The 14,432-nt window shown below is 46.7% G+C and overlaps 1 protein-coding gene across 3 annotated transcripts in view; it reads right to left on the bottom strand.

Moving 5' to 3' along the window:
• Uros (uroporphyrinogen III synthase) overlaps positions 1–14,432 on the bottom strand; it is a 16,775-nt gene continuing 2,343 nt past the window's right edge. For 2 of the 3 annotated variants that reach the window (XM_021659735.2, XM_021659734.2), the window contains exons 2-10: positions 10,170–10,259; positions 9,869–9,952; positions 8,840–8,936; positions 7,395–7,469; positions 6,069–6,143; positions 3,838–3,918; positions 3,281–3,366; positions 2,322–2,420; positions 1–401 (exon numbers count right to left, since the gene is read on the bottom strand). In XM_021659735.2, the coding sequence (XP_021515410.1) occupies positions 264–401; positions 2,322–2,420; positions 3,281–3,366; positions 3,838–3,918; positions 6,069–6,143; positions 7,395–7,469; positions 8,840–8,936; positions 9,869–9,952; positions 10,170–10,232 (798 nt within the window). In that variant the 5' untranslated portion in view covers positions 10,233–10,259 and the 3' untranslated portion in view covers positions 1–263. The remainder of the gene's footprint in view (positions 402–2,321; positions 2,421–3,280; positions 3,367–3,837; positions 3,919–6,068; positions 6,144–7,394; positions 7,470–8,839; positions 8,937–9,868; positions 9,953–10,169; positions 10,260–14,432) is intronic. The other variant, XM_060381362.1, reaches the window with a different exon arrangement.

A 14,432-nucleotide genomic window follows, 5' to 3' on the forward strand; every position in this document is an offset into this window, starting at 1 on the left:
TACACATAAAATAAATACAATCTTTAAAAAAGTGGGCAGCAAGCATGAGTCACATTGTGGTTGGTTTCATTTCCTTCTTTCTAAGCACAGGAAGTTCTTCTCCCAGGGTCCAATGGCTAGTGAACATGGCCTAGGTTCCAAGCTGGACTCCATGGAGCACAGTGACATGCTCACAGGCAGCTTCTCCAGAGCCCCTCTCCATTTGAGAGGCGGCAGCAGCAAGCTGTCCCATGCACAGGGAAGGAGCTGGCTCAGTGCAGACTTCAGCAGCAGTTGTTTGGCTGCAGTACTTTCCTGATGCCAGCAGCCAGGGCTTGTGGGGTGGGGCTCTCTGCTGTGCAGCTCACAGGCAGGCCCTTGGCAGCCATAGCACGAGTTGTACTGGGGCCAATGGCTACAAGCTGCAAGTGAGAGACACAAGAGACAGCCTGAGCACTACAGCAACAGCTGTGTACAGTTGTCATCTGGACACTTTGTTAGGACATCATTCCTTCATGATGTTTAACATAAATAACAGTGCCACCTGATTTAAAGGCTTGAGTCTGCACGGAGCCCTCAGTCGGGATCTCACTATCATCTCATGTCACAAGCATAGGTCAGAAGGTACCCCTTAACCTTCTGTGACCTCCTGCATTTTAAATAGTTCTGTAATAACGTTAAGTCTCACAAAAGCTCCTACAGAGGGCAGAAGGCCACTGTCAAATCTGGCACAGAGCTGGAACAAGAATGCCAAGCCACCCAATGCATGGGTCCCAGGACTCTGTCCTCTGTCAACATCAAAATTACCCACGTGGGCTGGCACTAAGTCCCAGTGATGAAGAATGACTCCCATTAATTTGTATTGGCTTTCTAGCTCTGGAATAACCCAGTTCCTGTGATAATGTTGGCCCTGAAACTTTCTTTCCTGCCAGCTGTGGGGCCCAAGGCCCCGGTGACATCTTTAACTACTGGTGCATGGTGCACTCAACAATGGCAGTAGGATGAAGGGGATGCCAAGAACCCATGGTACAGATTTAAGATGGGCACCTTCATTATGCCCCAGCTGCTGCATAAGTCTAGACAGAAGAAGAATCCTGAATTGAAATTCCCAATGTCCATTTTGCTCTGACTTGGGTTTGCTTGGGATGAGGACAGAGTAAGGTTAGAGCAGTATGAGTTCTTATTAAGGCAGACCAGCATGGTCAGCCCAGGAGAGTTCTGAGGCGTGTTTCCATCTGCAAGCTGTCCTGGCACTTCATCTGCAAGGTCCACAGACAGACACACACAAGCAGCACTGGCACTGCTGCTAAACTTCGCCTGTGCCTAAGTGCTCACTTGATCAGTAGCCATGCTGAGCATCTCTTCAACACTGACTGCAGGACTCAGGTGCCACTTCCCTCTCCCAGTAACCCTCATAAAAGCTGGCCTTCCAGGAATGCACTATCTGATGCTGGCAAGGTATGGAACCTCTCTGTGCTCAGTTTTCTCCCTGTAAGGAAGACGATCACCCCCTTCCTGCTGGCTGCTGGATCCCCACGACCAGATAGCATAAGCTATGACTGACTGCAAGAACTTTGACCACTGCCTGGCAACTGCTAGGACCATGGCTATGTATCACCATGGCCCACACCCTGGCATTCACTTTTCTGGGTTCCAACCCTGATTGGACCTTCCTTTTCAGCTGCTCTACACCTAATATGCCACCTTGAAATTGGAAAAACAGTATGGATGTCCAGGTAGGACATGCAGACTGTGATAGGCCAAAGTATTGGAGTCACTTGACTGAAGTGAGCTCTCGGGAGTGGAGATAGGACCTACTGGGGTTCCACGCCACACTTTGTACCCTCTCTTCAGTTCTAGTGGAGTCTGGTCAAGGGCACTTACTTCTGTTGCAGGTACCACAAGTACCACAAGGGTTGTGTACTTTGAAGACTCCTAATAAATTCAATCCCTGAAAGTATGGGTGTAAACCCTTTAAGTAAAAACAAAGGGACAGACATTTGTAGACTAGAGAACCATTCCAATAAGTTCAACAGGGAGCAAAGGAGGGGAAGGCACCAACACCTACACCAAACCCTGCCAGAAGGGCCTCACCTGAGTCGTCATCCAACCAAGGACAATGCCAAGCAGGGAAGGCTAGATAGTTGGCTATAAAGGACAAAAAACTTGGGGATGATCCCCAAGTTAGGATGAGAGCAGCCCAGAAATCAGCAACATATGCAGAGCACCAGCAAAGCAGCAGTATCCCCCCTCCACACCCCAACTCTACAGGCATCTAGCTCAATATGCAAATTCCAAGATATAGTAAGGACTAAAAGGCCAAAGTCCACAGAATACCATACCTTAATCTGATCAAAGCTGCCACCAGATAATGCCTGGATATAGTCGAGGCTGTATTTAAGGCCAGAGGGACTGAAAAATGTGATGCTGGCTGGGATACCCTATGGGGAAGGAAAAGATGAGATCTAGCCTCTGCCCCCAGACAGCATTCCTTGGTTCATCAACATCAACCCTTCCAACCCCAGAAACCTCAGGCTGGCTACGTGCCATTTTCAGCCCACCAAGGCACTGTCTGAAGGAATCGTTTATACAGCAGGCTGAGACTGGAGAGGCTGCCAGTTCCCTCTGGTTGCTCTGCCAGCCCTCGCCTGTTGGGCCAGAAGACATAGACTTCCTGGAGCCCAGTCTCAGCAGCAGAGATACCCACAACTCCTAAAATTAAACAGCCGTGATGGAATCAACAGTCTTCTTGTTGGTTCTGTCAACTTCTACCTGCTAGGGGCAAAGCAGACAACAACCAGCCAGTCTTCAGGGTTTCTCTGCACTTGGATTGTCCCAATAGAACCCCCAGAACAGAAGTGGTATGTAGAAGCTGTTCTAGGAGGGATGTGACTTCTGAATGGAAATGGTGGAGGTGGCCATTAACTCAAGAAGTGCTCTCCACTCCCCAGCCTCAGGTCTCCGAGTCCCATTCAGTTTCCACAATGGGCTCAGCCTCACAGTGGAGAACAAAGGCATAACAAAAGGCCACTGTGTATCTCAGGCCTTTGTATGTAGATGTTACACAAACAGCTTTGTATGAATTATCTCCTTTAAGCCTTATGCAACTTTCACTGGATGGGTCTATTCCCACATCACAGATACACAAATGGAGCTGCAGAAAAGCCATCGGCTCAGTCACATGCCTGGGAATGACAAAACCCCAAGGAGAATCAGAACCTGCAATCTCATGCCCCCAAGTCATGCTCCTCCCCTGGGGCCTGCCCTGCTAGGACTTGCTCTTCCTGGAAACCCGACATACCTGATTTTCGTAGTAGCTTTCCAAGTTCCCTTGGATTCCAGGGTGTGGAATTGTCTGATAGACATGCATGCTTTCCATAGGGATCCCTGGGCACAATCAAAACCAGAAGTTGGGCTTCACTTTACTGGGAACAGGATGGGGCCTCTGCACCCCCTGCAATATGTAGCTGATGGGGATCTTCAACACACCTCTGAAAAATAGCTCCTCAAATAGAAAGCTCAACTAGGGGGCAAAGACCCTGCCCAGCCCTGGGTGGCCTGAAGAGCACTGTGCAGTCAGGGAGGCTGAGTTAGCAAAGAAAGGTCCAGAAACCACAGCCTTCGTTGGTACTCACAGATGCCATTGGTTCTCATGTTTGTGTGGGTTTGTCCACACAGCTTTGACCCTGGCTGCACTATAAATCCCACAGTCATGCTGCCAGGTTCAGGGCAGCTCTCAAGAAAGGCTTAGCATCAAGAGACCTAACTGTATCCCAGCTCTGCCTCTACACAGTTATGTATGCTTCCTGCACCTCAGAACAGTCATCTTTGGGGATGTCATTAGCTCATTCTAGTCACCTTTGTCCTTGAGCATTTTGGGAAGAGTATCTCCTTTGATAGTTCCACAGGGAAAGAGAAGAGGCAGTGCTGAAGATGGCCCTGTGAACACACAACCAGACATTTTAAGAGCTTTGTAAATTCTCAAGAGAAGAGGTAGTGCTGAACATACCACCAACATTGTAAGGGCTTTGTAAAAGCTACAAGGGTGACCCTGTGTACAGAGGCACAGGGAGGGCAGCTCCCAGGAGGGCGAAGCTGGGGCTCCAGGCTCAGCTCTGCTCTAAGAGCTCAGTTCCAGCACCTGTCACCAGGAAGGGCAACAGCTACACTGTGCTGACCTTGAAGGGTTCCATGAACAACTGAAGAGGGAATATGAGGAAAGAACCTAGAAACCTACGCCACAGAAACAAGGCACCACTGTCCTATTTGCTGCTTGAACTCTGCGGCTCCCTGGTTCACAGTCCCTATTTGAAATGCATACCTTAAATGAGTAAGGACTCTGGCACTGGGCTGAGATTTCCTAGCTCTGGAGGAGGGCCTTTGTGAGCCAGGAACGTGCACGGGAGACAATAAGGAACTGGCACTTTGGAGTGGCTCTGTAGCCACCTCCAACAAAGACAAGCTCCCTGCCTACTATCTGCCCAGCCATGCCAGTAGCCCCTTGACCAAGTGCCCAAAAGTCACAAAAGACAGGATGCTGCTCCAATGAATCTCACTGTACCCACTACCCATCTCCATATGTGGAGACCTGAGGCCATGTTCAGGCCTGAACACTTTGCAACTAACAGAACAACATGTTGCAACAAAGCCTTCCAACCAAACTGAGGGGCTGTCAGATACAAAAACCTTCCTCAACTGAACACAAAGCATTTTACAAAACCAACCATTTCTTCCATATCATATCAAGAAATGTAATGGGCATTGGTTGTACACAAATGTCACATATTTCCTGTACCAAGATGATCCCTCTGAACACACCCCTGGCAACTGAGATCAGAGGAAGAATGAAAGATACTGTCCCCAGCTAGCACCGACTCTGGGAAGCAGTAGCTAAGTGACAGCAATAGCTGCAGGCTATCCGTGTTTGAAGTATGAGCAGCAGTGACATGCTGGCGGATGTTTTATTAAACTGCTCTGTGAATATTGGTACCAACACAGAAGAGCACAACTGATTGGGAAATGATTAACTACAGATCACAGGTACCTGCTGAGTTCTCTTCTCAGTGAAGTGCTGTAGGTACCACTTCTAGGCACATATTTTAAAAGACACATGTAGGTGCTATGCTCTCCACTCTAGCCTAGGAGCTCCCCTATGCCTTTCTCTGTGAGAGCTGTGGGCTGAAGGTGCTGGAAGTTAGGGGCTAAAGCTTCTCTTAAGGCTCCTATGGGAAGCAAAAGAGCTCAACTTTCCAGCACTCCTCCCCCCAAAAGCACACAAAAAGTGGATGGCTCAAGAGTCTCCCCTTCATCTCTTTATACTGCAATTCCTAGATGGGTAGGAAGTGTAGGACCCAAGTCCATCACTTATCCCTAAGGCTGGGATACAACCGTACAAGGCTTCCTTAGGACAGAGGCGTGTCTGGCCAGCACCTGCCGGGTAGGCAATGTGGGGTTCACATGTGTAGTCAGACAACTCAGCTGCCTTCCCAGAAAGAGAATACCCTATGGGCATGAAAGACAAACTGTTTTGTATGTTCACATGGAACTCTGGTGTTAAGGGATCTAATGAACTGTGTTTCCTGAGAGCTCTCTACCCAAAGTAAAACAAAACACCACCCCCCCAAACAAAGAAACAAACAAAACCCAGCTGGGTATGCCTATGGTTCTGGCATGCAGGAGTCAGATGCAGGAGGATCACTACAAGTTTAAAACCAGATGACCTTGGGAGCAGCTCCAGATTTCCTCTGCTGACATAGAGCAAGAGGAGTCTACTTCAGTCTGTGTGGCTGCAAGTACCTGTGTCTACAGCTGGATCACATACAGGGAAGAGGACAGGAGACACAATGCAGGAGAGGGCACATGCTCAACCTTCCTATCCTCACTCTCAAGTCTGTGCTCTAAAAATCTCTCCTCTGTATTTTCCAGAAGCCTAGGACCCTATAAGTAGCTTAAGGGAAACCACCATCTAAATCCAAACCCCTAGGGCCGGCCCATGTGCTGACCAAAGATAACCTTATGGGAGTCAGTTCTTTGCCGGGAGCAGGTTTTGTGGGGGAGGGTGGACTTCATGTGGGGCGGTCTTCACTTACTTGAGCAAATATACTCAGCGAGTTTTTCTGCGTTTCCACTGTGTGCTCCTTCTGCATCCAGGCCAATTTTACTCACTGGAAAAGGCCAAAGAGGTGAATTCCTTTGACAGTTACGGAAACCCTTTTATTCCTGCATTATTTTTAAATGCAAATGTACAGAGAACATTTCCCACCCACGGAGAAGTATACTCTGGTAGCTGAGCTCACAGCTCTCCTTTCAGAGATGAGGGTGCCTGGACACACCTCCCTAGACAGGGCTTTTTGTCTTAACTATCTTCTCTGAAGCCCACAAAACTTATCTACATGAGCCAAAAACAGCACACCTATAGAACTGTCTTGGGGCTCATGTGATAATGAAGCCAACTGTTGGCATTTGCTTATCAGACAGTTAGCATTTGGGAGCCACCAAGTTTTGCAAGCATTTCTTTAGAGAACCCTCATTTCATTAGGCACATGTGATCAGCTACCATCCAAAAAGGGGTAATGGACTGATATGGCCAGACTGGAATGGAGGGGGCAGAGGAAAGGTCTCACAACAATTAACAAGGAACCATAGCATTATAGACACAGGTAGTTTAGGGAGGGTGCTGTCCCAGCCTTTTTCTCAGTGGGAGTACTGGAACTCTATATAGACTAGGCTGGCCCCCAACTCACAGAACTCCTCCTGCCTCTGCCTCCCAAGGGCTGGCTGGGACTAAAGGTGTGTGCTACCACACCCTGCAAGCTCCTGTTCTTGAAGAGAACAACAAGTAGACAGATGAACGCTCCTTGCCTTCTCTAGAAAGGGAAAATGTAGCTACCCTACCAAGGATGTGGAGGAAGGCAGGGACCACTCAGCACTGCTACCTGCAGAGGAACATAAGACTTCCAAAGGAAAGAGATATGCTGGCCATTCCATTTAGGAGCCAAACAACTGGTACCTATATTACCACCAATGACAGCTTCAGGGGGAACACCAATAGCACTTTTTTTTTTCATGAATTATTAGAAATGTACCAAGCCTGAGGGAAACGTCTCATGCAAGTGTAAACTCTGCCCAGGACAAGGGAGTCGAGAAGCCTGGAATCCCCAGGAACTGAGCTGATGCAGGACGACTTGCTGTAACGCTGGCCCTTCACACAGTAGGCATGTGTGGCTCCCTTATCCCCGTTTTGTAATATCACTTCCTTCCATTTCAGCTACTCTTGGTCAACTATGGCCTGAAAATACTAAATGGAAAATTCCAGAAATAAGCAGCTCATAGGTTTCTGATTGTTTATAGTCTAAGTATGAAACCTCATCCAGCCAGCCTAGGATTCAAACCTTCATCTTCCTGTCACTCCTTACCTAGAGAAGCGGTAGCACTTCCAACCACGTACACAGACTTGGCATTCCATCTGTCTTTCAGGGACTTTTCCCAGGCTGAAAAACATGAAATTACACATGAGCTATGTATACAAAGTAGCCACCTGGATGTCACTAAGGTGGCCCGCTTCTTCATTCTAAGGACCCAGCCTTCTCTTCAGCAAGAGATAGGGCACTCAGGCTCTAAAGCAAGCCAGCTACTTGGGCAAGGAGACAACATCTGTGACAGCATCACCACCCTCATTCCCTCACTGCCCACTCTGCCCCTTGCAACATTCTAGATGCCCCTCCATGGGTCTCAGACTATGCAGTGTGCATCAAAACCCTGTAGCTCGGAGCACCTGGCACACAGTGGACATATGACATGTCTCAGCTAGTAAAGACAGTAACACCATGGTTTAGGTGCTGTGTTGCTTATTCTATGGCCAGGTCACCAAGGGAAGGAAGATCTAGGAGCCTGCAGCTCCAGGATGGCGACATGAATCCAGACCTACAAGACTCCTAAGCCCCGGCATTAACCATCTCCCAATTGCTTCTCCACTGGAAGAACTCCCCAAGCCTGTGTTTTGACTGTACAGTGAGGTCACAGCACTGTGCACATCTCTGGAATGAGGTGTGCACAGCATTAATTCTGAAGTATAATGGGTCCTCCATTAATGTCAGCTAAGCAGCCAGTCAGTCTGGGTGTCAGAAAATGGGTAGAGTCACTACATACTGCTGTAATGGAGAGAAAGAAACAGCATGTTGAAAGGGCCAGGTAGGGCCATGAGCATGTCCCCACTGCTACACTTTCTTAGCATCCACTGAGTAAAGTGCCACCTACCTCACTTTCTGAGGAAGAAGTTGGCACAACACTCAAGTGAACATTTAAAAGACAATCGAGGGCTGGGGGGATGGTCAGCAAGTAAAGGTGCTTGCCACCAAGCCTGATAATCTGAGTTTGATGCCTGGGACCCATGAGGTAGAAGGAGAGAACCAATTTCTATGGACTGTCCTCTGATCTCTACACACATATCAGGGCATGCACCCAATAAGTAAGTAAGTAAATAATAATAAATGCGATAAAACAAAATAAATTAAATGGCAAGTAAGAAGATCCTCTCAGCCACATCTGTCACCTGCGAGCCAGCACCCCCAGGTACTTAGTTGTGTTGGGCTTGTAGCTGCCTCTGGATAAGTGTCTCAGAAAAGAAATGAGAGTAAACAAGAGTCTGGTGGAATCCAGAACAGACCACCCTCACCTTTAGTTTTTTTTGTTTTGTTCTGGTTGTGGTTTTTAGTTTTTCAAGACAAGGTTTCTCTGTGTAATAGAGCTCTGGCTGTCCTGGATTCACTTTGTAGACTAAGCTGGCCTCAAACTCACAGAGATCCACCTGCCTCTGCCTTCTGAGTGCTGGGATCAAAGGTGTGTGCCACCATAATCTTACCTTCAGTTTTATTGTCCTTCTCCAAACACAGCTTCACTGCTTCCACTGCTCTGGGGCTGGTAAAAATGAGTCCTCCAAAGCCTTCCGGATGAGAGAGCTGCACCAAAACCAGCAGAGGTCAGCTTAGACCCAGCTTCTCCAAGGGCTACGATCCTGAAGTCCACATTTCTCTGCAAAGAAGTAGGCAACTACTTCTACCCCTCCAACTCTCCACCTACCGGACACTTACTGAGTGCTGACTATGGGTCTGGAGACATTTGAGGGTTTGGGTAAGCCCAACAAGTTCCTTCTAGATCAGAGACAGACAGCCTCAGGAGAGGAGCTGAGCAGAGGGGTAACCTGACCCTTCATGAGACAGATCAGTAAAGGAAGGTGCAGGCAGGAGGGCACACTTGATGTGCATCCGTAACACAACCAGACTATGAAGGAGGTAAAACCTAGCTGAAGCCTGGACTTCAAACACAATACTTTGCAGAACACTTCTGAGCCAGGCACTGAGCTGCATATACCTGACTTTACTGAAGGTGTCCATACTGAATCTGTGTTTTGCAGTACCAGGTACCAAATGTGCACTGTGCACACTCAGCACACCCTCAATCTGAAGTACTTGGAGGCTTCAGTAGGCCTGACTCCTGTAGTATCTGTCAAGCCTGCTGGGCAAAGCGAGGTGGTGGGCAGAAGCCCTGGGCTTGCATTCAACCCTGCCTCCTGCCTTCCTAGCTAGGTACCTGGGCTGAGTCTATGCCAGAGCTCACTCTAAAATCAGAAGCACCTGCTGGTCTTCTGTGCAGAGGTCAGGGGTGTGTGTACTAACCGGACCCTACCTCTGAGAGCCATGCTGGTGCCCTGCATGGCTTCCTGAGGAAGTAGACAGAGGCTTAGGACGAGAAGCCTGTAGGGAGTCTCCTGTAACCAAGGGAGCGTGTACTGCCCTCCTGTTCATGTCCAGTGTAAAACAAGGCAAGCATTCCCATGACTTGGGCTGTCAAGGATTCTACAGACAGCAAGCCCTAAGCATGGGATTCTTACCTTTTCTGACAAACTGGGGAGAGACAAAAACTCAAATGACAGAACAGGAATCAGCGTAGCTTCCAATCCATATAATCCCAGCTCCTGTAAATGAAAGAATTTCATTCTTGGTTGGCCAGGGCTGTCTTAAAAATAAGGAAAGGTCATGACATCACATTAACCATTGGCTGTTACCTGAAAATGAGGGAGCCCAGCATCATGTCAGCTATGTACCAAGTTCACTGAGTTTCAGCATCCCCAACCCAAACTCCATTAGCAAGGAAGTTTGGTTGAGGCCAAGGAACCTGGCTTAGCCACTCACCTGGATATATGGATCCTGGCCACTGTCATCATCCTTGGCATCTTTCAGTAGGAGAACCTTCATTGTGCCTGGCAGCCCTTATAAAAGACACTGGGAGAGAGCAAGGAAACAGATCTTAATTAGATCTCAAAGGCGGTTCCTCGGCAATGCTGGAAGAGGAGGGAGGAACAGAATGAGGGAATCAATCGCCTGTGACGGGCTAAATGGGCTTGGTCTTTCTCAAGACCCCTGTCACTGATAAGGCCAAAGGAGAGCATGTTAGAAGCAGATACTGCCTAGAAAGGCAAGCGAGAGCCATTAGTGAAATCAAGTGTCTCAGCCAGACTGTGGCTAACCAGAATCATGCTGTTCTATGTCATACCAGTAACAGAGACATAAATCTCTTAATTTAGAGGTGGTAAATATATAACTGAGAAAGGAAGCAAATAAACATTTCCTTTTCAAAATAAAGAGATTTATGCTGCTTAGAAGTTCTCTAAGAAATAGTTATATTGATTTTTCCACCTCTCAAGCCATATTTATTAAATGTTACCAAGTTTCCTGAGGTGATCTACCAACCTGGACACAATTCATCAACATATACATAAACATCCATAAAGACTTACATAATTCATATCCTCTTCCTGTAATTTTACTTGTACACAGGACAACAATCAAAACTATGCACAAAGATTGTCATAAAAATCCAAGCTGGCTACGATGGCATACTCCTTTAATCCCAGCACTTGGGAGGGACAGGCAGGTGAGCTCAGGCCACCTCTACATAGCAAGTTTCAGGCCAGCAAGGGCTACAGAGTAAAACTGTTTCAAAACAAACAAACAAACAAACCTTCTTAGTCAGCTCTCTAATTTCCAGTAACTGGAAACAATATTAGTTATCTAATGAGATAATGGTTACATAAACCACGATGTTGGTTTTAGAAAATCATTATTGACCTAATTACGTGGATTATCTAATCAAATATGTTAAATGAAACAGGCAAGAACAGTTATATAAGTAGTTTGGTTTTATGTTCAAATATATGAGAAAATACACACTAAAATATTAATAGTAGTTATTTCTGAGTAGGTGTTAGTATAATTCTTCTTTTCTATTTTCTTATTATCCAAAAGTGTTCTGAGCATTATCTTCCTGGTTATAGGACATTTTAAAAATCTCACAATAGTCTCACAATAAATGCCAGGCAAGACCTGCATAGTAAATCTAGCTGAGACACACCAAAAAAAGACACTTGGAAGTGAAAATGGGTGAGCTCCGGGAGCCATGGTTCACAAGTAACTACTAACTACACTGATGACTGGAATCGCCCAGACATAGAACATTAGGAAATCTGGTTCAAAATAAGTTGCTCTATATCTAAGTAACCAAATCCAGCTAAATGGATAAGAATCATGAAAGGATGTTCTAGTTATTGCTGCTGTCCAAGTGTCAGAGAAATGGGGGTGGATGGGTAAGAAAACAGATGGCATGGTTCCTGTCACTTCTTGAAGTTCTCAAAATGTCTCACCCAGAAATCGGGACCCTACCCCTCCATGGTGGTCACACCACACATCTCTGTGTCATTTCAGTTTTCCAAGCTTATGATAGTAAATCTTCTTTTTTTTTTTTTTATTTTACTCTGTGCTTCAATTTGTATTTTTGGAGATAACATAGCACACTGTAGTACAGCTCAGGCTGGCTGGAACTGTGGCCCAGGTTGGCCTTGAATTTAAGTTAATCCTCCTGCATCAGCCTCCAAAGTGCTAGTAAAACAGGCATGTACAACTATGCCTCAATAAGTTAAGTCTTGATTGGACTGAAAAGAGCTCAAGAGATTTGTGAAGCACACCGCAGGTGTCTCTGTGAGGGTGTTTCCAGAGAGGACTGAAAAGGCAGACCTGCCTCACACATGCTCCATGGCACCATCCTAGAGAGGCCTGCGTGGAGTAAGAGGCAAAGAAGAAGGCCCACACTTCTGGCTCTTCAGTACCAAGCCTTGGCCCCATAATGGTCTAACCTCAGACACTATGAGCCAACACGCATGGCCACATCCTCTAAGTTGTTCTCTTCTGTCCTCAAGCCACAGCTATGGAAAAGCAATCCGCAGCTAGTTTCTTCCTGTTTACAAATATTAACCCAAGGGCTGCTCAGAAGGCACTTAAGAGATAGGACCAAGTCCACCACTGATGGACTTTTAGGAATGGAGATCACCCTGGATAATCTGGGGAGCCTGACTCAATCAGGCCACAGGCACTGCCAAGAACAGTGGCAGGCTCCCCAAAGCAGGAAGATTCTACCTCTAGACCTAGCTTCAGCTTGAACAGAGGCCCAGCCTGAGTGTCCCACTGGCCTGTCCTTGTTGGTTTGTGTAGCAGATTCCAACCTGCCTTGCCAGCCCCACAGTTATGAAAGACAATTTCTTCTAATACTCCCCCCCATATATACACATATGTATGAATCTGGTATGAAATTTGTTTACAAGTAAAACTTGTAAATAAGCATTTTCTGCTGAAGAATGAATTTTTCTCGGGCCCACAATGCAAGCAACAAGAGTGGGGATTAAAAAGCTAAAATATGATGCTGTGGGAAACAGGTAATCCTGTAGCTTTGCTTGTTCTTCAACCTGCCTGTGTCCCTGTCATGATCCTGGGCTCTGGCATACAGGACCCCGATTCTACAGAGGACATTTTAGTAATGCTTTAATAATAAAGTCAATCTCTCACTTGTCTTTCTAGTTGTCAGGCAGTGAACCCAAATCTCCTGAGCCTGGAAGCTACCTCCTGAGAGTCAAGTCTCCCGGATTTACTTGAGGTTGTATGAGAATTTCAGATACTAACAAATGCTCTGAGGTGATGAGATATTAACTAGGGTTCTGCAGCCTGTAAGAGTTACCTCCCCAGGCACCAGGGAGACTGTTCTGGGGAGGTGACATCTGAATTGAAATCTGAATGACAACAGCAGAGACCAGAGGAACAGACAATGCTATCCAAGCACCAGGCTTTGGATTTGACCCTGACTAAAAATGTTTGTGCATCAGGAGGGAATCAGGGTATCTCCATGAAAGAACAGGTATGGCTCAAGTAGAAAGGTCAAGAGGGCTCTGGATTTTTTTTTTTTAACCCAGTAAATGGCCATACTCCTAGGAGTTAGCTTCCTATCTCTTTAAAGAAATGCAAACATTTCCCAAGTTCCAAAGATGCTGGGTAAATTTAAAGTGGTCTTCTACAATGTGAACAAATTGTAAAAAAAGCCAACATCTGAAAGGCTACCAGCTCCAAAAGCTTTACCTATAAACTTTCTGGACTACCTCAAGCTGGAATCCAGAAGCAGCAAGCACTTCTCACAGATGCCTTCCATGCACAGATGTTCCCATGCCATGATGCCACTGCCCTACCGTTATTCATAGCCAATGCTAGTTCTATGTAAACAATCTGCTTTCCTTTTTCACATTTTGAAAAAGGTATTTTATATATGTGTGTGTATATGTGTGTGTGTGTGTGCGCCCTATCTGTATGTATATCTGCATACCAGAAGGGGGCAGTAAGATCCCAGTATGGATGGTTGTAAGCCACCATGTGATTGCTGGGAATTAAATTCATGACCTCTGGAAGAACAAAGGGCTTTTAACCACTAAGCCCTCTTTCCAGTCCCCTTTCTCATATTTTTATCCTGAAAATTCTCTTGGCTGTTAGGTCTGAAGTGATGAGGACTGACGGGATAGATTCTAGTCCAAATCTGAGAGCCTAAAACCCAGAGGCACCAGGTGGCAGAGGGACAGGGAGAGGGTAAACTTCCTTCAATTCTTTCTCTGCTGGCTCACAGATTAGACAGACAAGGCCCTTTGCTTTGGGGAGGGCGATACACTTTACTCAGCTTACAGATTCACATTCAAATTCCTTCTGGAAGCACAGCACACTAGGTAACCAGCTGGCTGGGTAGCTCAAGATCCAGTCTGGTTGACAGATCTAACTGTCACAGTAGACTAAGCATTTTACAGTCCTCACTAAAGCCTGCAAAGCAGCCATTCTCCTCATTCTACAGGGAAACCCTGGCTCTTTCTTAGGTTGCTCAAGGTCAACAGAATAAATGGTGGAAATAGGATCAGAATCCAGAGCTAAAGCCCGGGGCTTGTCCTCCTAACCACTGGCTAACAGCTGAGCATTAAGACAAACGCTATGCTGAAGAGGGAGAGTGAGCTAGAAGGTACCAGTTCACTTCCAAAGTTCCCTGCTGGCAGTAAAGCTCAGGTGGTCCTCTAAATTATACTCTGACCATGGACTCGA

This window comes from Meriones unguiculatus, chromosome 1, assembly GCF_030254825.1.
Source record: "Meriones unguiculatus strain TT.TT164.6M chromosome 1, Bangor_MerUng_6.1, whole genome shotgun sequence".
Lineage (NCBI taxonomy): Eukaryota > Metazoa > Chordata > Mammalia > Rodentia > Muridae > Meriones > Meriones unguiculatus.